General features: G+C 34.5%; 1 protein-coding gene across 1 annotated transcript in view; it reads left to right on the forward strand.

Annotated features, from left to right (window-relative positions):
• The window catches only part of LOC114333014 (protein O-mannosyl-transferase Tmtc3), a 1,018,587-nt gene extending 994,155 nt beyond the window's left edge, over positions 1-24,432 (forward strand). The window contains exon 11 of the mRNA XM_050651491.1: positions 1,026-24,432. Coding sequence (XP_050507448.1) covers positions 1,026-1,523 — 498 coding nt within the window. The 3' untranslated portion in view covers positions 1,524-24,432. The remainder of the gene's footprint in view (positions 1-1,025) is intronic.
• The last annotated feature ends 692 nt before the right edge of the window (positions 24,433-25,124 follow it).

The raw sequence follows: 25,124 nt of genomic DNA on the forward strand, positions 1-25,124 counted from the left end.
CGCTAATATACGTTTTTAGTTAAAATATTAGAGTACATATATCTAATATAGAACAAACGGTGGTGGTGCCAGTTTTTATTACACCTATGTATTCGTATTAGAACTACCATTGTTTAAGTAACACCTTTGATACTACAGTTTTATTATATTTTGTTTATTTATTATACAGTTTTATTGTTTTATTATATTACAGTTTTTATTTGTTTTACTTTTATCTTATCCATTCGAACATGTAGAAAAAATTATTTTTTTATTTAGAGTTTTTTACAATTTTCTATAGCTTCCTCTTCTCAGAGGAAGTTCATGGGTAATGAGTTTAAACCATTTCTTTTAGATATAAATCAAAACGGGAACTGGTGTATGTTTTCAAAGACTGATAGTGTGTAAATAAATTTATTAAAATCAGCTCAGTACTTTCAGCATTTTTAATGCCATCATCAGAGCTATCGTGTTATAATTGTAACTACCTCAAATGAAGAGAAAACTTTGAACAAACACATTCTAATATTAAAAATTAACCCAGGGATCTAACCACTAACAGCTGTTGATTGTAAAAATGGTATTATTGTGATTGTTTTCTGTGAAAATGTTGATTATTTTATATATTTAAGGGTTTTTACCCTGATCAGTGGTTAGATCCCTGGGTTAATTTTTAATATTAGAATGTGTTTGTTCAACGTTTTCTCTTCATTTGAGGTAGTTACAATTATAAGACGATAGCTCTGATGATGGCATTAAAAATGCTGAAAGTACTTAGCTGATTTTAATAAATTTATTTACACACTATCAGTCTTTGAAAACATACACCAGTTCCCGTTTTGATTTATATAGAAGTGTGTACAAGTCAAACATTCTGTTTTTCTTCTTTAGGATATGTCTGCAAATATATTATTTTTTATTTCGTATTACAATATTACTATACTCGGTTAAGAAAATAGAAAAATAAATATTTTCGTTAGTTTTTACCTTTCAAAACTTGTTTTTACATGTTATGCATTAAATACTAATATGATTATTATTTTTAGTGTTACAGACGAATATTGGAACTGGAACCAGAAAATATTCAAGGCCTTCACAACCTCTGCGTGGTTCATGTCGAACGAGGAAAATTAATAGAAGCCCAATCGTGTCTTCTGGAAGCTCACAAACTAGCACCTGGAGAAGACTATGTGTTACGGCATCTTCAGATCGTCCAAAACCGAATATCAAAAGTACGTGTGAACCCCAACGAGCTGAGCGAAGTAGAAGAGAATCCCAAAGAGAAAAGCAAAGTGGTTTCCAACAAGAGTATAGACGAGACGGATAAGAAGACCAAACCTATGGTATCAGGGGACTCAGAGGAGCAACGATACAGCAGCAGGGTGGTCAATACGGAACCTATGTTCGTGAAAAACGTTGAAAATGTTGATGAGTTTGTGGATTATAGTATGAATGAGGAAGAGTTTGTAGAAACGACGGAAAATTCGAATAATTGGAACGAGGTAGGAAACGACAAAGATGATCCCTCTTCGGGAATGTCTTAGGTTGTATTCTGAGAAAAAGTCTGGATATATTTAGGTAAAAGATGTGTGGATAAATATTTTGATATATTGTTTAAATGGTGGAATAATAAAATAGTATTTTTTACCGTCCTATTTACTCTGTAACGATTGGTTCTTGTATATTTTTATAGTTATGTGATTGTCCTAATATTTTCGTCTTTCGTTTGATTACCGACAAATTTTACATAGAACAACATTGTTCAACGTTGATTTATTTGATTTATTCAATAAAACTGTAATTTATAAAGACGCTTAATAATTATTGTTTTTAAGTTTTGCTATTTCTGGTATTCGCACCGATTTCGCCAAATTGAAAGTTTCAGTTAGTTTCAGCATAAAAAGTAATTTCCTCTTACTCTTACTTTTTAGCTAAATGTTTTTGTTGTTTCTCTGATTATTTCATTCATAGAGATTTGGACCAATAGAAATCTACAAAAATCTAAATTTCAGCGGTAATATCTTCTTCTTCTTATTGCACTGTCTCCTTTCGAAGGTTGGCGGTCCAAATGGCAATTGTAGTATTGGAAACCTCTGCAAAAAAAACTCTGCAGATGAGCGGTCAAACCATCTTCTCAGGTCCTCCAGCCACTAGTTCTGGCGTCTTCCTACTGATCTTTTGCCCTGTACTTTACCTTCCAATATGACATGAAGTAGTTCATATCTTTCCCCTCTCAACAAATGGCCCAAGTATTGTATTTTTCTTTCTTGGATTATTCTTAGTAATTCTTTTTGTTTATTTATGCACCAAAGTACCTAATTGTTAAAAAATTCTTATACCCATGGAATTCTCAGCATCCGTATGTTTATATACATCTCAAAGGCATCTATTCTCTTTTCTGTGTCAGAGTCCATTGTCCAACTTTCACAGCAATATAGCAAGACATACAATACATAACATCTGATCATTCGAATTCTGAGCTCCAGACTAAGGTTGGATCTTATAAAAAATGTTTTCATGTTCGTGAGTGTTTTCCTGGCTTGTTCGATTTTTGATAGGATTTCTTTTTTTGGGTTACACTGGCTATTGACATTTGCTCCCAAATATTTTATGGACGTTACCTGCTCTACTATTTGTCCTTTGGCATACAAATTTACGTTTATTGATGTCTTGGATAATACTAAAACTTTAGTTTTGGAAACGTTTAAGTGTAACCCAAACATTTCGCTATAACGAACTACCGCATTTATTATATTTTGTAGTTCTTGTGCGTTGCTTTTTTTTTGTAGCGGGACAGTTAAATTAATGGAAAGTAGACGAAAACAAATAAGCGAAAACAAAAGAAACACAGTAGAATACGTAGAACTAAACAAACTTATTAGGAGAAAAACCAGAGAGGATCTAAGAAAACACACTGAAAATGAAATCGAGAAAGTAATTGAGAGAAATAAGGGTCTAAAATGCTTACGACCAAATTTAGGGAAACTACTACTCATTTCAATAAAGGATGAAACAGGACGGGAAGAGAGGAGAAAAGATAAGATAGCAGAAGAAGTAGAAAGGTTTTATAAAGAACTATACACCTCAAAGAAAGACGCAAACTTCAACACTCAGGAATATACCAAGAAAACAATCACGAATGTAAACTCAGAAACATTACCAAAAATAGAAAATTATGAAATAGAAGCAGCACTATCACAATTAAAGAACAACAAAGCACCAGGACCAGATGGAATCCTTGCTGAAATGTTGAAAGAAAGGAAAGAAAAAATCTTACAAACATTAAGAAATCTATTTAATCAGTGTCGACATAAAGGAGAAATACCCGACGAATGGAACGAAAGTCTTACAATCCTGCTATTTAAGAAAGGCAACAGAAAGGACATAAAAAATTACAGACCCATCTCACTGCTGTCGCAAACGTATAAACTATTCACGAGGATTATCAACAACAGGCTAACACACAAATTGGACTCGTATCAACCAGTAGAGCAGGAAGGATTCCGAAAGGGATATAGCACCACTGACCATCTTCTGACAATTAGGACGCTAATAGAAAAAGCTAACGAATACCATATAAATCTGCACTTAGCGTTCGTTGACTACGAAAAAGCATTTGACAGCGTGGAAATGTGGGCAATAGAAAAAGCTATAAACAACTGTAGAATAGATTCCAGATACAGAATGCTAATACATAATATATATAAGAAAGCAACAATGATAGTACAATTGGAAGAAACCACAAAACCCATACCAATTAACAGAGGAGTGCGACAGGGAGATGTTATTTATTTCTCCTAAATTATTTACTTTGGCACTGGAAGATGTTTTCAAAACAATGGAATGGACAAACATGGGAATAAACATAAATGTCACTTGACTTATAAACATAGCATCAAGTTTTGAAGAACTACAAACCATGCTAACCGAACTAGCAAATGAATCCGAACAAATAGGTATAAAAATGAATTTTGCCAAAACAAAAACAATGACAAACACACAAGATAGTAGAAACGTAATATTAAACGACACCACAATAGAAGCGGTTAATGATTATATATATTTGGGACAGATGATAAAAATAAATAAGGAAAACCAAACAGCGGAGGTAAAAAGAAGGGTCAGATTAGCCTGGGCAGGATTTGGAAAATTAAAATGGGTCCTAAAGAATAAAAAAAATACAACAATACTCAAGAGTGTTTGACCAGTGCATACTCCCAATTGTCACATACGCATGCCAAACATGGACCTTGACCAAGGCAAACATGGATAAAATAATGAAGACACAAAGCGCCATGGAGAGAGCAATGTTAGGAGTAAAATTGACAGACAAAAAGCAAAACAACTCGGTAAGAAATAAAACAAAAGTCAAAGACGCAGGACAACATATAACCAGACTAAAATGGAGCTTCGCAGGTCATAACGCTAGACAAACGGACAATAGGTGTAATAGCACGATACAACAATGGAGACCATGGACAGGAAAGACAGGAAAGAGAGCAAGTGGACGACCCCAGATGAGATGGGGAGACGACATTAAAAAGATAGGAGGAACGCACTGGAGACAGAAAGCACTAAACAGAAGCGAATGGAGGAAACTGTGGGAAGCCTATGTTCAAAATTGGACGAATTAAAGGGCAAAAGAAGAAGAAGAAGTGCGTTTCTTGCTATTAGGACGGTATCATCGGCGTACCTGATGTTGTCTATGCTGGTTCCGGTAATCTTGATTCCACCTTGGACCTCGTCTAATGCTTCTCTGATTATAGACTCCGAATACAGATTAAATAATAGCGGTGACAAGACGCAACCCTGTCGCACTCCTTGTCGGATTTGTATATCTTCGGATGTTGTATGCTCTATTTTAATTGTTGCTGTTTAGTGCCAATATAGTTCTGAGATAATTCGCGGATCTTGGTCGTCAATTCCAGCTCTTAGAATTTCGATCATCTTTTGATGGTTAACGCAGTCAAATGCTTTTCTATAACCAATAAAACATGCATACGCATCTACATTCATGTCACTGCAATTATTCTCTGCAATTAATTTCTACAATTACATTCGACATTGATATTGTCTGGACCGGTGGCTTTTCCGTCTTTCTGAGCTTTCACTGCATGAATAACCTCTTCTTTGGTTATTCTTTGACCTTTTTCATTTATTTGATAATTTGTAGATGGTGTAGAACACGGTCTATCGTCGCCAAACAGTGTCTGAATTATTCTTTCCATCTCTTCAGTTTGTCGTCAGTGCTTATAATTATTTCGTTGTTACTATTTCTTAATATTGTTGCTTGTTTATTTCTACGTCTACCTGTCATTTCTTTCACTTTTTATGGACATTAAAGGTGTGATATCTTTCCTGATGTTGTTCGATTTCTAGACATTTTGCTGGCATCCAATGTTCTTTAACTTCTCTGCACTTTACTGTAATAATTTTATTGATAGGTTTGTATTCTACTGTATTTGTCTTATGATTTCGTCTTACGTCCATGAGTCCATGATCTCTGGTGTTATCCATTCTTGTTTTCTATTGTTTTTCATGAACCCGATGTCTTCTTCTTGTATCTTTGTTATCTTCGTTTTAGAACAATCCATGTTACTTCAACGTCTGTCTGTATCAACTTCTCTATCGTTTCTATTTCTTTCTCAACCTTGATACTTATTTCTTTTTTCCTGTCAGGGTTTTTCAGTTTTGAGATGTCTTTTTTTCTGGTCACTTTTGCCTTTTTAGCTTTCAGAAATCTTTTTAATTTAAAATCCATTATGACTATTTTATGATTACTATATGTATATGTCAGCTCCAATAATAATATAAGATAAAAATAAAATTATTTTTTGAAATATAAAAATAGCGCAGCAGATATCCTTCGTTTTTACCTAAATTTAATAATAAATAAAAATTCAGTGACATTAATCACAATTAATGTTTAATGAGCAGGTTTAGCAAATATTCAGATGAAGATATCAATGCGATTAAAGAAGTTAATACCAATCAATAATACAGTTTTATTCATAACATAATATTACCAAATTACACTGGAGATTTTACAATTACCGACTTGTATTGCCCTCGTGATAATTTTACATAATTTAAAAAATAAATTAAAAAATGTCGCTCGGGATACAAATCGGTGATTTTCGAGCTCTTGTGTAATTACAAGTGATAATTTTATTTTTATTATTGAAATTAAGTGATTGGCTTGGATTATTTTCAACAAACAACATGTTCATTTATTAAAAGGTGTGTATATTATTTTATTGGTTCCACTATTTAATGGTTGATTGTTTAAAACCGTTAAGAAGAGATGTCCTGGAGTGTACTTTGACGTTTTCTTTATAAAATGTATAAATATCTGTTCCTTAAGCTTAACGTTTTAAACAATTCCACATTTATACATCTTAAGAGATATTTGATAATATTTGAAATTAAAAAAATTGTGAAAAATTCGTATAATATATGAACTTTTTGTACGAGCCATTAGATGTAGTGTTCATTCTGTGATACTCAGAATAATCGTTTATAGCTATATTTTGATCCTAAAGTACATTGAAAAATTTGACTCTTCAACTTACGATAGATTATAAAAAGCATGAAAACCCTAATGTGACTTAAAGTTCACAATCACAATCATTCTATTTTATAACTGTATGATATGATACTTAGATAAACTGATATCCGGGGATGATGAGCATTTTTTGTGGATTTCGAAAGTAGTATTGAATTTTTTAGCGCAAAATAATATTTTACAATTTTTTTTAATCCTATTTTTTTGATGCCACATCAAGTATTGGCAGATAATGACAATAACTCTAGATTTTAACAGGTTCTTTGATCATTATTATTTTTTTAATTAAATTTAATACCCCGTCATTGGAAAATACGCATAATAAAAATGCCCTAGTAAATTTCAAATATAAAATTCAATGTTCATGTCTACACTCGTTCTAGTTGTACCATATTGTATAACATGTGCATTTTAGATGTAGTTCTCTATCCGCAGAGTTTCACATGTCTAGGTCCCGTTTTTTTAGTCTTTATATAATTTGATCATCAAACATAGCGGTTCTTTGAAATTTTGTGATTCTTCTAGATATCTGTGATATTGGGAAGCAGAATTGACAGAACAATTAACAACATTAATTAACAAAATTATAAAACAGAGAGGGTACCGGAAGAATAGAGGACTAGTAAATTAATTCTACTATTCAAAAAAGGAGATAAAAAAGCAGCTAGTAGGTAAACTACTAGCTGCTAGCTAGATATAAACTTGTTGAGTACTACTCTAAAACGTACAATTAAAATTTTACATTTTTACAAGAACATTAATGAGAAGATAAGTTAGCAGATAAACAACAAGGTTTTCGTACTGGAAGATCGTTTACAGATACAATAGTCGTCATAAAGCAAATTACTAAGAAATTATTAGAGTATGTTAGACCAGCATTGACACAGTAACCATCAAAGACGTACCATCTTATGTATAATAGAGAAGTTTCCCTAGATATCATAAAAACTATTGAAACCATGTACCAAAACAACAAAATGGATATCAAGATACATGGGAAACTTACAGAACGTATAGAATAGATAGCAGAATAATATAGGTGTACTCATTAAGCCATTAGCCAACGACTCTTCAGTAAAGTTCATCTCCAACAATTAAAATACTTTGGACATGTTATGAAAGCAAACACAGAAAACATGTATAGATTCATTTATACAAGGAAAGGGAGCGTTCAAGTATTACGTAACGCGATTTTTGAAGATTTTTGACCTCCCTACCCCCCTGCGTAACGCACTCTAATGGGCGTTTAACTATTGCGTAATGCAATTTTTGAAGATTTTTTACCCCCACCTGCGTTACGTAATACTTAAACGGTCCCAAAGGTGGAAGGCCGAAAATCACGAGGAAGATCCCCAGCAAGATGGATCGACCAGATTACAGGAATATGCAAAATACTGATGCATGAGTTATCAGAAATATCCAGAGACTGTAGATATCCAGATATCTGTAGAGACGGAAAATATATGACATCACGTCGACCACTGCACTCCCTCCGGGGGGTCAGGTTTGAAGACAGATACTCATTGAGACCTACACTGTTCGATTTAATCATGGATGAAATGATAAAAAACATCAGCAAAATAAGAGAATACAAAATGGGAAACAAAGAAGTAAAAATACTCTGTTACACAAACGACACAATATTGATAGCCCAAGTTGATGATAGTTTGCAAAGACTAGTCCACAGATTTAACATAAGAGTCAAAGGATTTAATATGACAATCTTAACTCGGAAAACTAAAACAATAGTAATCAGCAGAGAATTAATCAGTTGTAAAATAGCTATCAATCCCACCAGTGTTGAACAAGTAATAGAAATAAAATACTTTGCAATTACACTATCCAGATTTTGACCAAGTCTCCTCGATTTTGACAAGGAAGGAAGAGATCAATTACAAAAAGTAAAAAATAGACTGGCAGGATGCCAAAATATAGCGAGAACCGAAATATCAACGCTGAGATAAAGTCAAGAATTTATGAAGCTAGTTATGATGACTTTGCATCAGAAACAACACTCGACACAGTCGCAATACAAAGACTACTGGAAATGGCAGAGATCTGAGAAGAATTACAGAAAATACACTGAGAGACCGAAAGAAGAAGGAAGACATTAGAAGAAAATATTATAACGGACAATATATAAACGAGTGAACACTGAACAGAAAAAAACAATGGAATAACCACATAAGCAGAATGGTAGAAACCCGAATGGTTAAAATGGCAAGAGATAAATCACCAATCGGTAGAACAAGTATCGGACGACCGAGCAAAAAATGGAGTGACAACCTTCCACAGAGGTAGGTATCAATCCGCCAATAAACACGCATGACTAAAGAGGAAGAAAAAGATTAGTTTCAATTGGATGTTGATGTATGATAGTGCATATCATCTAGTAGCTTTTCGTAAGACATTACGTAGCATTGCCGAACGTCACGCAGTTGTATGGTTGTATTGCTTCAGAAGTCTAAAGAATTTCGACCATAGCTTGATTATTTTTGAATTTTTTCTCGATGGATTTCCCCAGCTGTCGCGATAGAGCGTTTAGCTACTCCACTATCTTAAAAGAACAACTAGAATTTTTAAAATACAATAAGAAAATATACAAACAATTAAAAAGATACAAAAGACACTACAACATTAGGAGAGTGAGAGATCAAGAAAAAATCTTAACTTAAATAAAACAAAAAAGACATTTTTAGACAAAAAATTAACTTACATACTAATTTATACACCGGAAACTAATATACGGTATATATTATACACGTTGAAAATATTTAACGAGTATTCAATCTTATTGAAAATTTTAAATACATATCAAGTAAAACGAATGTAAGAGAGAATTATCTACTAAAGAATACATACATACATACATAATCGAAAACCTCTTACATCCGTAGGTGTCGAGGTGTATAAGCTTTTTTAAATTTTGTCTACAAATTTACGCCACTCTTTTCTGTCTCTAGCTAGTTCCTTCGCCTCAATCCATGTCTTCCCTCTTTCTTCGAGAATATCATTTATGCTTTTGTTCCATGTTTTTCTTGGTCGTCCTCTACGATTTTTCCCTAATCTTCTCGCCTCCCATATCTTCTTCACCTGTCTAGTTTCGTTCATTCTGATCATGTGTCCCCACCATTTCACTTTCTTTTCTTCTGCTTTTACCTTTAGTGATTTCGTTCCTAGTTCTTGTCTAATGTCTTCATTTCTTCTTCTGTCTGTTCTTCTTATACACCCAGCACTTTCCTTAAGTATTTTATTTCACTTGCTTGCAGTCGTGTTGTTTGTCTTTCGTCAAGTACCCAGTTTTCTGCCCCGTAGGTTAATACAGGTTGGTACACTGTTTGGTATACGATCATTTTAGTTTTTGTAGTTATTTCTTTTCTATTCAAGAAGTTTTTGTATAGTGCATAATATAATCTAGTTACTGAGTTTATTCTGGCACCAATCTCATCTTCTTGTGTCCCTTTGTTATCCAAACTTATCCCTAAGTACTTGAATACTTCTATCTGTTCGATTATATTTCCTTCAATGTTAATGTTTATTTTTGTGTTGTTTTTTGTAACTACCCTCACTTTAGTTTTCTCGGTGTTTACTCTTAAGTTATATTGTTTTAATGCTTCTGTCCACATTGTCATGTTCTTTTGAAGGTATTTTTCTGTTTTTGCTATAAGCACTATATCATCTACTAAAGAAAATATGTGTTAATGTCAAAAACTATAAAAATTGTCTCCAATGCCATCTGCCAATCAAATGAAGGGATACATTTTTGGCCATAATACGCAAAAAATCGAAATTGAATTTTTGTATTGTATTTTAGAACACGAGAGATCTAAGTTCCACAATAGTTGGTTTTCACAAGAATTGCAAAATATAAAAGTATGTAACCAATAGAGAGCTTGTCACTAACTTAAGAGATTTATATCAGAGTAAGTCAAAAGATTGACAATAAACATTATGATTTTGTTGTTGTTTCCTTTATAGTTAAAAACCTAATAAATATTACCAGAATCACCCTCTAGTTTTTGTTATACCTAATCATGAATGTATAATTGTTTTACCAAATTATTCGCAGTATTCTCTGGATATCAGTTTGTTAAAATTTTGTATTAGTTGAAACGTATGTATATATAGGAACAAAAGTAAGTTAACTTAAACCAATGAAGTCAATTAGTCTGATTTAGGTTACTGATAAATTTAATATGCTGTTTAAATATTGAATAATTTTTTGGCTTATAGAAACGTAAACATCATATCTAGGTGGGTGCACTCAGCGAATTGCGTTTCGGTTTAATTATGTACTGTTATTAAATTGTGTTAATTATCACTGATATCATTTAGAATAGTACAAGAGACAAATCAAAAACACCATCAAAATGATCAAAAGGGTAGATACCCATAAATAAATTTGTCATTAAACACATGAGATTATGTTGGATACATACTAATTACACAAGAATATTATTAAATTGAGGAGATTAATTGGGACTGACCATAGAAAGTCCAGCAAATGTTATTATTTTGCATCAATAATGAAATTTAACTTTTATATGTTTATGTTATAAATTGTTTTAAATGATATTTTTCCTAAATTTTCATTTCTATATTGCATTCGTTGAACATTACGCCAATTTAATAACATTTCTACACCATGTATCCCCTTTCTTTCAATTTTCCCCTTCACCAAAGAGGTTTTCAATAGCTATTTTAAAAGTAAAATTTTTAGTAAAATTTTAAAAATCTGACTGATTTATACCTATAAATTATTTTATAAATACATGACAAACCTGGTACCAAGCGAAAATCCAAAAGTCGACTTGAACGAAATAGCATTGGTCCATAAATATAAATACTTAGGACAAGAAATCCAAATTACCTGGGACAATCAAACTGTCAAACTACAAAGAAGAATCACCTTAGCGTAGGACGCATATGGAGCTCTATAAAGAGCAACATACCAAATTATCTGAAAAAGAAGACGTTCGACCAATGTGTGCTTCCACTCATGACTTACGGAGCCGAAACACTATCGTTAATCCAGGCCACAGCAAACAAACATGAAGTAGCCCAAAGAAGAATGGAACGGTCACTACTTGGACTGACTCTCAGAGACAGGGTTAGATACGCGAAAATCAGAAAAAAGACAGGCGTCACAGATGTCATAGAGCGAATAGCATGGTTGAAGTGGAACTGGGCGGGCCATGTAGCAAGAATGAAGGACGGGACGTGGACCCTAAAATTACAATGTCGAGACCACGAGCAGACAGAAGAAGTACAGGTATACCACCTACACGATGGACAGACGACGTCAAAATGGTAGCTGGAAATTGGTTGCTAAAAGTCCAAGTCCGACAGAACTGAAAGAAATTAGGGGAGGCCTTTGTTCAACTTTGGATGCAGAAGTCTGCATGATGATGATGTCAAATGTAACGATCAAATAATACACAACATCAAATTCTATGTGGCTGTTAGGCCTGGATCCCACGTACCAGAAAAAAGTTAATTAATACATAGCAAGCTGAAAATTTGTTAATAGCTTAACGATGTCTAGTCGGACAAACTTTGATGTATCGGAACATTGGAATAAGTGAAGTTTTAATTGTGGAACAGGTTAAAACAGCGTTTCCCAAACTTATTTTTCCGTGGCCCGGTTATTTTTGTGCTTATTCTTCGTGACCCACTAATTTTTTTGGCATACCCTGGTGTGTGTAACCCTGGTTAACCTTCCGATGACCAACCTTTTTTTGTTACACGGATTACCATGGGGGGGAAAATGACCCCAGGTCAAAAATGTCAAAAATGACAATTAACAAAAAAATGAAGTTTTTTTTTATTTTTTTTATGGCATGGACTTTATGTCATTCAGCCAGTCACAACATGAGTAGTCATGTGTAGTGTGTATATTGAGTAAGTGTCTTGTTACTTTGCAAAGTCGACGTCATTAGCGTAAAACTACTTGGAATTACACATTATAGACGGTATTTTACTAAACATCAACTTCACAATATATTTTTTATTCGTAAAATATAGGAAATTTTTTTTATTTCAAAATATGAGGATATCTAGAATGATATTAAAGTCAAATAAAAAAATAATGAGTTAAAAATTGAAAATACTTTTGAATTTATTAAAGAAAAACATACGCTGGGGTCACAATTTCCCCCACTTGGTCATCCGAAGGTTAACTAAAAACTTCACATTTGGAAGAAAATATGTTAATTTTATTTGGTTTTCGAGGAAAATCAGTGTTGAAAACCCTGCCTCACACTTATAGGTCGTAACAAAAGGAATTAAAAACTTTATCGTTTTTAAAAATATATATTTTATAAAGACAACCAAAAATCTATCAGTGGTATCTTGTCAAATATGTTTTTGAGTGCCCCATCACAAGATAGTCCATTTACTGGGATTCTACGTCCATTGTAAATTGATTCCTTATCCATGCTTTGTTGCTGTGGATGGAGGGAAAATATTCCTTCAGATTTGCCTCCAGTTTTAGCAGGTTTCCTTGAAAGCCGCTGGAATTTCATCCGGTAATGAATTCACGTTATACTCATTTTGTAGTTCTGTTAGCTTTGTAAAAGATTTGATATTTCCTGCTTTCCGAGCGGCAAGTCCACAAATTAAGTTTTCTTGTTGTAGCTTCCAGCGTCTCTTGTACTTTAAATACAGTTACATTGCTACCTTGTAATATCATATTTAAATTGTTCAACAAGTCAAAAATATCACAAAGATAGGCCACCTTGATTAACCAATTGAAATCATGAAAACTGTTTTTAAATTGAAATATTGGATCCCTAGCCGTTGGTGGATGCTGTTCTAAGAACATTGAAAGCTCTTCCTTGAATTCAATAAGTGTTTTTAAAACATTCCCTTTTGATAGCCAACGCACTTCGCAGTGTGACAGAAGATCATGTTCACTCCCCATTTCTTCGCACAATACAAAGAATACTCTTGAGTTCAGTGGACCAGATTTTATGAAGTTTATAAATTTTACACAGTCTTGCATAGATTCGGTTACAAACAGTGGCGTTTTTTGACAGCGAATGCCTCTGTGGATGCTACATCGCTCCCAAGCACATTCTGGTGCTACGGCTTTGATCCTCGGAAAAGCCTGGCGTCAGTCAGAGAGCGTCCTTAAAAACCAAGTTGTAAAACGGCGAGGCGACCCGGCATTTTGTTTTCCTGGCCCGGTACCACCATTTGGGAAACGCTGGGTTAAAAATTTGGAACACCAGATTACGAAAACGTCCCATGTATTTTGTGTGACAGAACATCCAATTGATTTGTTACACTTTCATTAAACTCTCATGCAAAAATCAGACTACTATTACTAACCAACATGATTCCTGTCATTTGACATGTTCTTTGTGTTCCACTCATTAAAATGCCCAGTTGGTGATAAACACCAGTCTGATTTTTGCATGAGAGTTTAATGAAATGGTAACAAATCAATTGGAAGTTCTGCCCGACAAATAACGTTTTCGTATTCTGACGTTCCAAATTTTTAAACTGTTCCACAATTAAAACTTCCCCTGTTCCAGTGTTCCCATACATCAAAGATTGTCCGACTAGACACCGTTAAGCTATTAACAAATTTTAAGCTTGCTATTAATCAACTTTTTTTTGGTACGCGGGATCCAGATCTATGTAGTCATGAATCATAAGTGATCAAATTAATCTACTGTGTATTGCATACGTATGGTGTAAAATTGTAAATGATAATAACTGCCACTTATTTTAATCCGCTATTGTAGGTATGTTCTTATTGCTGACTTCTCCTTTTAGTTGACGACCAAAGCCTGCTACATTCTGTTGATTTTAAAGCTGCTGATTTGGATGACTCTCTGATCAACAAACTAATAAATTCTGTATGCAGCGAGGAGTACGACAAGGAGACATCATCTCACGAAAGCTGTTCACAACCCTTTTAGAACACACTTTTAAGAAGGCAGATCTGAACGAATATGGTATCAATATAAATGGAGAGAAAGCTCAGTCATTTGAGATTCTCAGATGACATCGTCCTTATAGCCGATCGTATGGATGATGCAATAATAATGTTGAACAAGTTATATCAGGTTTCCTTAGAGGATCGGACTAAAGATTAATATCAACAAGATGCAAATAATGACTAATCTGGTGCTAAATCGTAATATTGTTGTGGATGGAATGGATATTGAGCAGACTGTATCTTATAAGTACTTGGGACATGAAATTCGGTTGGGAAGAGATAATCAGACGTGCGAGCTCCCACGTCGCATAGGATTAGCCTGGGCAGCGTTTGGTAAACTGAGCTATGTATTTAAATCGGACTTACCCATATGCCTGAAAAGGAAAATCTTTGACCAGTGTGTATTGCCTGTACTCACTTATGGAGCGGAAACATTAACACTTACAAAAATGGTAGTGAACAAGATTCGCATAACTCAGAGGGCTATGGAGCGCCAGATGTTGGGTGTCTCCCTGAGGGACCAAATCCCAAATGAAGAAATACGTCATAGAACAAAAACAACGGACGCCGTCGAAAGAATTGCGCCGCTCAAGTGAAATTGGGCAAAACACGTCGCCAGATTGTCAGACATCTGATGGACAAAACGTATTGTCGAGTGGAGAGCACGAGAAGAAGCACTACGGAGCAGAGGACGACCACCAACCAGATGGGCTGACGATCTGAAGCGTAATGTCGGCAACTGGATGAAAGCCGCACAAAACAGAGAAAGATGGAAAGAGCTGAGGGAGACCTATGTCCAGCAGTGGACGAGTACGGGTTGATGATGATGATTTGGATGAGCGTACTACACATTATTATTCATTTAGTAGGATGAGAGCTACTTCTTTGACTTTTCTCTTTTTCGTGGCTATTTTTTTATGATTATTGATGGATTTTCCATTGTAACCTGTGCTCATTTCATGCAAACATGCTTGAGGTAACGAGCGCAGGGAACAATGATGAAAAAGAGAAAATTTAAAGAATTAGCTCTCATCCAAATTATTGAAGAAACATGTGTATAGTGGAGATATGTAGAGGATGTGTCTCCATTTGACCTCACGGACCAGAAATCAATCAAATCACCATGAAAAAAGAAAACAAGAATTCATCTCCATTTTTGTATTTTCTTTTCTAATTTATATTCTCTGGAAAGGCGTATGAATGTATTTTTTGGATATGGTGAAGACGTAAAACCAACAGCAAATAGTATACAACATTTGGATGTTGTTCTATACCTCCAAGTTTAATAGGTTAGTTAAGTCATTTGTATTTTATTTCATAAATATTAGGAAAACTTTTTATCGCTGCTCTTGACCTAAAGGTTTAAACTTTAGCAAACATTTAATTTTCCAGCTTTTACTTATGGCAATATTTAAAATTTACAATTCTTAAGATAAATGGTTTATGACACCAATATAGTTATATGTTTACTTTTCTTTTAAAGTTACTTTTTTAACATCGCAACAAATTCATAATAAACATAGAAAACTTACTTTTGTTCCCCGTAATAAATAATATTATTTGTGACGGCTGTATTTGTGATTTGGGCTGTTTTTTTTTTGGTTAATTTATATAATAGGTGGCGTTTGCAACTACTTTGACTGAAATATTAGTTTGATATACTTATATATTATTCGCCTAATGACTCAATAGGTTATTTTTCTGCTTACATATGGGCTTAAATAATAAATTTCTAAATGACTTTCATACAATTTTTATGACAGATCCTTTGAAGTTAATACTGTAGACAATATTAAAGTTTTTGTTTGTTTTTATAGACAAACAAAGCTAACTAGATACAAATCCAAAACAAGTAACTTTATTATTTTGAGATTATTTCACAACGATACTACATAATATTTCTTGTAAATACAGGTGTGAATTGATCCTTTTCCTTTATCTTGTGGTGCAAATGTATCCTTTTCTTATATCCTCCAGGTTTGGGAGAAATCAATGTTTGCGTTATTGATTATTCCGCTAAATAGTTATTATTTAAAGGCAAAAGTCCAATCAGACTTTATCTGATTTGACTTGTTGATATTTTTTTTTTCAGCCAATTGATACTTTCCCCAGATATATATTTAGTTCTATAGGTTCCTGCTTTCTTTTTTGGATTAGTATTGCTTACGTATTATGTGAATGTAATGATATTTTATGTTATATTTGACGTATTCAAGTGTCGCATAATCTTTAGCAGATACAAAGTAACTATGGGCAACTGACATAGATAGGGAGAAAAATGAGCAAATATAAAAATATATGTATGGGCCTATTAAAAAACATACACTAATGTATATATTATTTTAATACAAAGTTTTTAGAAACAATTATTTTTATAAGAAAATCCTAAATAGGTAACCTCAAAAAAATATTTTGGTGTAGCAGTAGATTTTTCGTTATAGCAAAGAATATAATTATACTCTCCTCTACTCTACTAATAACGTCTATATTCTTTGTTTATAGCTCTCCAGTCCTGAATGAGCCGTAGTTTCCCCTAACGCTCGTTTCACACACTAAGAATTTTGAACGTGCGATGGTTGAAATGTACATAGTGGCTCCCATGTACACTTGGCTCCAAAATCTGCGGAAGTGGTTCGAGCTGACATCAGTCGAATTATTCAGAAGTGTCGTAAGCAAGATCAGGAACGGACAGGGAACTTGAAGACGAAAAAGAGACTGGAATAATAATTACTCAGTAAATTTAATACAAATCATCATCATTCTCTTTGCCTTATCCCTATGCGTGGTCGGCTTCCCTAATTGCATTTCTCCACACAATTCTATCCTGGGTCATATCAATATTAATCCCCTTTACCAACATGTCCTGCCCAATCGTCTCCCCTCACGTCTTCTTTGGTCTTCCTCTCCTACTCCTTCCAGGGATGTGCACTTCAGCTACTCTTCGTATTGGATGATTAACGTCTCGACGTTGAACATGACCAAACCATGCTCTTTCTTTTTGGCATCAATTGGTGCCACACCTAGACTTCCTCTAATATACTCATTTTTAATTTTATCCTTTCTTGTCATTCCACTCATCCATCTAAGCATTCTCATCTCCGCCACCTGCATTCGTTGTTCCTCTTTCTTTTTCACTGCCCAACATTCAGTTCCGTACATCATAGCCGGTCTTATGGCTATTTTATAGAATTTTCCCTTCAGCTTCATCGGAATTTTTCTGTCACACAACACACCACTCGTTTCTTTCCACTTCATCCATCCAGCCCTAATTCTACTGCATGCATCTCCATCTATTTCTCCATTACTCTGTAATACCGATCCTAGGTACTTAAAACTATTGCTTTTCACAATTATTTCATCATCCAAAGATACCATTTTATTTGTTTTACCTCCATCTTTAAATGAACATTCCAAATACTCTGTTTTTGTCCTACTAACATTTAAACCTTTTTGTTATTGGGGGGGGGGGGGGAGTAGGGACTTCTTTCTTATTGAGTGCCCACCACAGAATCTCTCGAGGAACTCTATCATATGCTTTCTCAATATCAATGAATACCATATGAGCAATGGTCTCTTTATTCCTGTATTTTTCCATCAGTTGCTTTACAATGAAAATTGCATCTGTTGTTGATCTGCCCTGCATAAAGCCAAATTGATTATCGGATATTTTTGTCTCTTCACGTATCCGTCTATCAATCACTCTCTCTCATATTTTCATGGTGTGGCTAAGTTTAAGTGGTCCTACTAAGTTTTAAACCTTTTCCTCCAGAACTCGTATCCACTGTTCCAGTTTTTGTTCTAAGTCTCTTTCACTATTTCCTACTAACACGACATCATCAGCATACATTAAGCATCATGGAATGTTACCCTGTAGTTTCGCTGTTATCTGGTCCAAAACTAATGAGAATAAATACGGACTAAGCACCGAGCCTTGCTGCAATCCTACTTTCACATGAAATTTATCAGTCTCTCCCACACCTGTCCTAACACTAGTCGTTACTCCCTCATACATATCCCTCACAATCTTTACATATGCACCAGGGACTCCTTTCTTATTGAGTGCCCACCACAGAATCTCTCGAGGAACTCTATCATATGCTTTCTCAAGATCAATGAATACCATATGAGCGTTTGTTTCTTTACTCCTGTATTTTTCCATCAACTGCCTTATAATGAAAATTGCGTCTGTTGTTGATCTGCTCTGCATAAAGCCAAATTGATTCTCGGATATGTCGGTCTCTTCACGTATCCGTCTATCAATTACTCTCTCCCATATTTTCATGGTGTGGCTAAGCAGTTTTATAGCCCTGTAGTTTGTACACTGCTGTATATCTCCCTTGTTTTTGTAGACATGTACTAGTATACTGCTTCTCCATTCGTCTGGCATTTGTCCAACTTCCATAATTCTATTAAATAAACCTGCTAGCCACCTGGTTCCTGTCTCTCCCAATGCTTTCCATACTTCCCCAGGAATATCATCTGGTCCTACCGTTTTTCCTTTCTTTATTTTTTGAAGCGCTTGAGCCACTTCCTAGTTTGTTATTTTGGTGACCATTGCTGCTACTGTCTCCGTTGACTCCACAGGCTCTCTGTCAAATTCTTCATTTAATAAGCTGCCAAAGTACTTTCTCCATCTCTTTTTGACATTCTTTTCGTGAACTAGTATTTTATTATTTTCATCTCGGATACATCTAATCTGATTAAAATCTTTTGCTGTCTTCGCTCTCTGTTTGGCTATTTTATATATCTTCGTATTTTCGTTTGAATACGCTTCTGCTTTAGCTTTTGCTACTGCTACTTTCGCTTCCTTTTTCGCGACCATATAGTTTTGAAGATCTGTGTTGGATCTGGTTTCTTGCCACTTTTTATATAATTTCCCTTCTCTTTTATTTTTCCTTGAACTTCGTTTGACCACCACCAAGTCTCTTCATCCTCAAACTTTTTTTTTGACGTTTTTCCCAGTATTTTAATAGCAATCTCTCTAATACTACTGGCCATTTTTCTCCAAATTGTAGTAGGACTTCCTTTCATGTTCCTACATATTTTCTCTACTATTCTTTCCCTGAATATACCTTCTTTCTCATCTTTTAGCATCCACCACTTGATTTTTTGTGGTCCTCTCCGATATTTTGGTTTAGTTTCACTTTTTACTTCGCTGTCCAGAACAAGCAGCTTATGTCGTTGGCTTACTGTCTCACTAACTATTACCTTGCAGTCCTTGCATTCACGTATGTCTTCTTTCCTTATCATGAAATAGTCTATTTGGGATTGATGTTGTCCACTTTTGTACGTAATAAGTCGAGTTTCTCTTTTTTAAAGAATGTGTTAACAATCGCCATATCTAGTGCTGTTGCTAATTCAAGCATATCATCTTCAGCTTCATTTGTAGTTCCAAAGCCTAATCCCCCATGTATTGCTTCGTATCCTGCCTTGGCTTGGCCCACATGTGCATTGAAATCACCTCCTATTATAACTTTCTCCTCTGGCGGAATATCACTCAGGACGTCTCCTAATTGGTCATAGAAAGCTCTTCTTTCATTCTCACCCAGACCTGTTTGAGGAGCATACACACACAACATTCAATACCTCTTTATCAATTACAAATTTCACTGACATCATTCTTTCACTCGTTCTTACAACTTCGACTACGTTATCTTTCATTTCACTATCAGCAATTATACCAACTCCATTTCTAGTGTTACTACTCCCTGCATACCACAATTTTATACAAAATATCTAACAAAAATGGAGAGAGCAAATTGCGGTGGCTCCGAAAATAAAAAAGTGACAACCCTCTTGCCCTCTGTTTAATTTAATCCTGGAAAAATCAGTAAGAACTTCTGTAATTAATAACAATGGTACAATATTCAATACGAGCCTACAACTCATTACGTCTTCTTCTTCTTCTTCGTCTAGCCATTCACGTCCATATCTGAACATAAGCCGCTTCAAGTCTTTCTTTCCATTGTTTTTTGTTGTACGTTACTTGTAGCCATTTTTCCCGGCAGTCCGTTTCAGATCATATGTCCATCTCATAGGAGGTATGCCTGGGTCTTTTGTGTTGGTATGGTCTCCAGGTTAGAATTGTTCTGTGCCATTTGTTTAGATCGCTCCTAGCAACATGTCCGGCGTATTCCCATTTCAAGTTTAATGATTTTTGTACCACATCGGTGACTTTGGTTTTCTGTCGTATCCATGTGTTTGTTTTCTTGTCCTTAAGTGATATGCCAAGCATTGCTCTTTCCATCGCCTGTTGAGTGACTCTGAGTATATTCATATTTTTTTTGTGATTGTCCATATTTGTGCCCCATATGTTAATATCGGAATAATGAAACTTATAAATCTAAGATGTAGCTGAATTTGTTGATTTTTGACTATATAGTTCAGTTTGACGAATGCTGCCCATGCTAACTTTCTTCTTCTTTTTATTTCTTCCGTTTGAATTTCCCTATTTATATAATATATACTTCGGACAAAAAATAATACTAAATAGGAAAATTCAAACAAAAGTCATGCACTCCGAAGAAACCGTGACAATAATAAACGACAAAGTTATAGAAAAAGTTGAAGAGTATATTATATTCTTTACTACTACTACTACTATCCGTTTACAGCGTTCTCTGACGCCTTCCGACTCCTAACCGCCATTATTCTCTGTTTAACCATAGACCTGGAGGGATTTCTCTTTCCTCCAGTTCTTTTTTAATTCCCTCCCTCCAGCTTCTTCTCAGCCTTCATCTTTTTCTTCTCCCTTGTGGTGTCCATGCCAAAATCTGTTTAGGGATCCTGTCATCTGGCATTCTCTGTACATGGCCGTACCATACCAGTTGTTTTGTTTTTATGTCATCAATTATTGTATGTGTTACTCCCATCATTTCTCGTATTCTCTCGTTCGGTATCCGTTCTCTTCTTGATTTGCCTGCTGCTCTTCTCCTGAAGTCCATTTCTGTTACTAGTAACATTTTCTGCGCTCTTTGTTTCAGTGGCCAAACTTCACTGCCATATGTGATTATACTTTTAAGTATGCTATTGTGTATGAGCTGTTTGTTCGCTTTAGATATTGTCTGGTCCCACAGAATGCCGTTCATCATGGATATGGCTTTTCTACCCTGTATGTGTTTGTCTTTTATAGCAGCATCGAGTGTTCCATCTTGAGTTATCTTCATGCCCACGTACTTGTATTCATCGCAGTGTTTAATTTCTACCCCATCGTCTAATGTAATGGACCGCTTTGTTCCTCCAATACGCATGGCTTCAGTTTTCTTAATGTTGACTTCGAGACCCCATTTGTTATATTCTTCTATTAACTTCCGCGTCATGTAACTTAAGTCGTCATGATCTTGAGCAATCAGAATTTGGTCATCAGCGAAACATAAAGTGTATAGTGTTGTGTCGTCATTGAGAGGGATTCCCATGCCATTACATTTTCTTTTCCACAGCTTGAGTGCTTGTTCCAGATAAATTTTAAAGGGTAGACGAAATACAACAACACTGCTTCAGTCCTTTCGTGACCTTAAATCCCTCAGACATGCTTGATCCAGTTTTAATTTTTGCAGTCGTTCCATTATACAGACTTTGGACTGATTTGATAAGACCATGTTTAATGTTTGTTTGATGTAGGGTTGACTAGGGTTATTATATTCTTTAACTTTTATAGGGTTTTGTAGGGTTATTATATTCTTTAACTTTTATAGGGTTTTGTAGGGTTATTATATTCTTTAACTTTTTCTATAACTTTGTCGTTTATTATTGTCACGGTTTCTTCGGAGTGCATGATTTTTTTTTATATTCTACTCAATACTCTCATAACTCATAACGTATGAAGATAATATCCATACTATAGGGAGAACCGAATCTGCAGTTAAAGGCTTTTCAATCTACAGAAAGATTTAAAGACTATGGGCCTTGTGTTAAAAGAACTATACGAATCTCTTCATAAAATTCATTTTTTTGTTATGTTATCTCTTCAATTGGAGCGTGAGCGTTGATTATGCTTATTGTACATATTGGGTGGTTGTAGGTGTTGAAGTGTTTTAAAGCTTGTTTTTGTCTGGTTTCAACAATGATTCCGACTGCAAAAGTACCTATGTTGATTTTCAACAACTGAAGTATGTACATACCATTTTCTTTCTACCTCATCTCTTGTACAGCTGTTATGTCTAGCTCATATGTGTCAAGAGTATCCAATAATGCTCCCATTGCACCCGTTATGTACAGTTCTTACGTATCATGTTCCCAGTTTCATGTCCTTGTTTCGTTTAGCAGATCATCGTTATAATAACGTTAGTCTGGTTTTCTTTATTATTAAGTGATGTGATCAATATTTTTAAGAATATCGGTTGTTAGCTCTTATTCCACCCTTTTGTCGGAGAAGCGTTTCTTCCACTCTCATTAGTGATGACCCTGCTTCCAATCCAACTGGTATTGGTTACAACAATCTTCCACAAAAATGCGCAGGTTTCCAGGATTCCCCGGTGCAGGTGAGAGTTGGAATTAAGTTCGAAAGATTAAGTGACACTTGCAGAATACCGTGTAATAATATATCCGTGTCGTAATAATACTCATCACCTATTTGAGCCCCTGTAGCAATGACTATATTCGAATCTAAACCTTAAGACTGCAATTTTTGTTTTTAGTAATGACAGAAAAATATATTATTATATGAATTTCTGCATCGGCTAAAATCTAAACTGCAACCGTAAAGTCTCAATTCTTTTAGTCTTTTACGAGGTTTGACAAAAATGTGAATTTTGCTCAAGAGTAAAGTAACTTTCTTATGTAAGATTGAAAAAATGTGGCGCCAGTCGGTTGGATTTTAGATTTCAAATAATGCTGAACCTCTTTAAAGAACAACATGATAATTTCACAGTTTATTTCAAATAGTTTCATCTCCTTTTAATGGACCTATATAAATTTTTGGTGTCTAAAGTCTTCGCTGCTTTTGTTTTTTCAATAGTCACTGTGATACTAATATTAGACATTTTCTCATTTTAAAACCTTGATATAAGCTTTTGTGGAATTCGTTTTGCATATGAACAAAACGTTGATCAATGGTCAATATCCATATTTCAGGCCTCAATATTTTCTGTTGGAATTAGTCATGTTCTCCCTACCTGTATTCGAGAAAAATGGAATAGCTTGTTAATAGTATTTTAGAAGTTCTTTTTTTTTGAGAGATAATCACAATTTTAGTTTTAAATATGTTTATTTTGACGTTTTGATTTCCACTTCGGTATTTTGAAAACAATTGCCGAAGTGTAAATTTAAACATCAGAATAAATATATTTTAAACCAAAATTGTGGTTAGTTTCCATTAAAAAAAGGTAAATTATAATAAAATGCTACTTTCGATATTATTATTAGTTTCTGTCATTTAATAATGTATAAATCTTATTGTTCTAATGTTTAATTTTTTTTACTATAATATTAATACTTAAAAATAGTCTGACTTAGTTTACAGTATCTCCTTCAAACGATTGTTGGTATTATTAGCTACCCAGAGATTCTTTTGATTGATTATTAGTATTTGTTTAGATTGTATTATATAAATAATAAATGTATCGATGTAAGGCTTAATAGCCATTAGTTTAGGCAATCCACGTGGCCAAAATATATTTCTAGTTATCGTTAGCTCTTGTGTGAAATCTTTTGACAAAAAAAAATAATAAAAGTCATTATTTTGCTACCGTGGATGTTAGTTTATTTTGTATTGTGTAAAGGTGCCTTGGAAAACCTTAATTAAGGCAGATAATTTTGTATTATAGAATATAAATATTTTTCTATGTTGTCAAACTGTTCATAGTTATAAAACAATGTAAATCTAATGTGAAAGGTATATTTATCCTATGACTGAGTTTTTCGTGTTTTCCTTTCAAAATTTTTCTAATGTTGTTACCCCAAAAATATACACATTTTATAATAAAAAACAGTTGTCGTATAAGTTGTAGTTTTATTTTTGATAGAAATCATGATAACATTTGTACCACCGAGTCGGTGATGCCACAAGACAGCATTTCGTCTTCACTACTTTTCCTGATTTTCACAGCGAATTTACCAGAAACACACAATACTACAATTGCATCCTTTGCAGATGACGTAACTGTATTATCAACTAGTGAAAATCCATTAGATGCCTCTTCTCATCTCTAAACCCACTCGTAGAACCCACTCTACACCCTAACCTACTCGTAGAATGGAAGTCAATATAAGTAACATTTACCACCCGCCGGAAAATCTGTCCTCCACTCACACATAATAATACACACATCCCCTTCAGCACAGAAGTGAAATAAATACATCCAAATGAAACGCAGTTGGATCTTAAGTTCAGACAAATGTACTTACAGCAAAGATATTATACAAATAGATTAGGCAAGTTCCGAAAAATAGCGTAACGCGGAGCAGTTCGGGTCGGTGGTCTATCTATCTCTCTCTAGCGGCGCTTAGCTTTCTCTCTCTAGCATATGATGGCCGCCGCCTCTGTGTCAGGGTCGTTCCATAACTCCCACCTCTTGGTAGATACGCTCACATTCGTACGATAGACAAAGATAGCTAGAGAGAAACCGTACTTGATATTGGCGTTACACCCCGATGCATTGAGTGGCATATAACTAGCCTGGTCTGTGGCTAACA

Source organism: Diabrotica virgifera, chromosome 5 (assembly GCF_917563875.1).
Source record: "Diabrotica virgifera virgifera chromosome 5, PGI_DIABVI_V3a".
Classification (NCBI taxonomy): Eukaryota; Metazoa; Arthropoda; class Insecta; order Coleoptera; family Chrysomelidae; genus Diabrotica; species Diabrotica virgifera.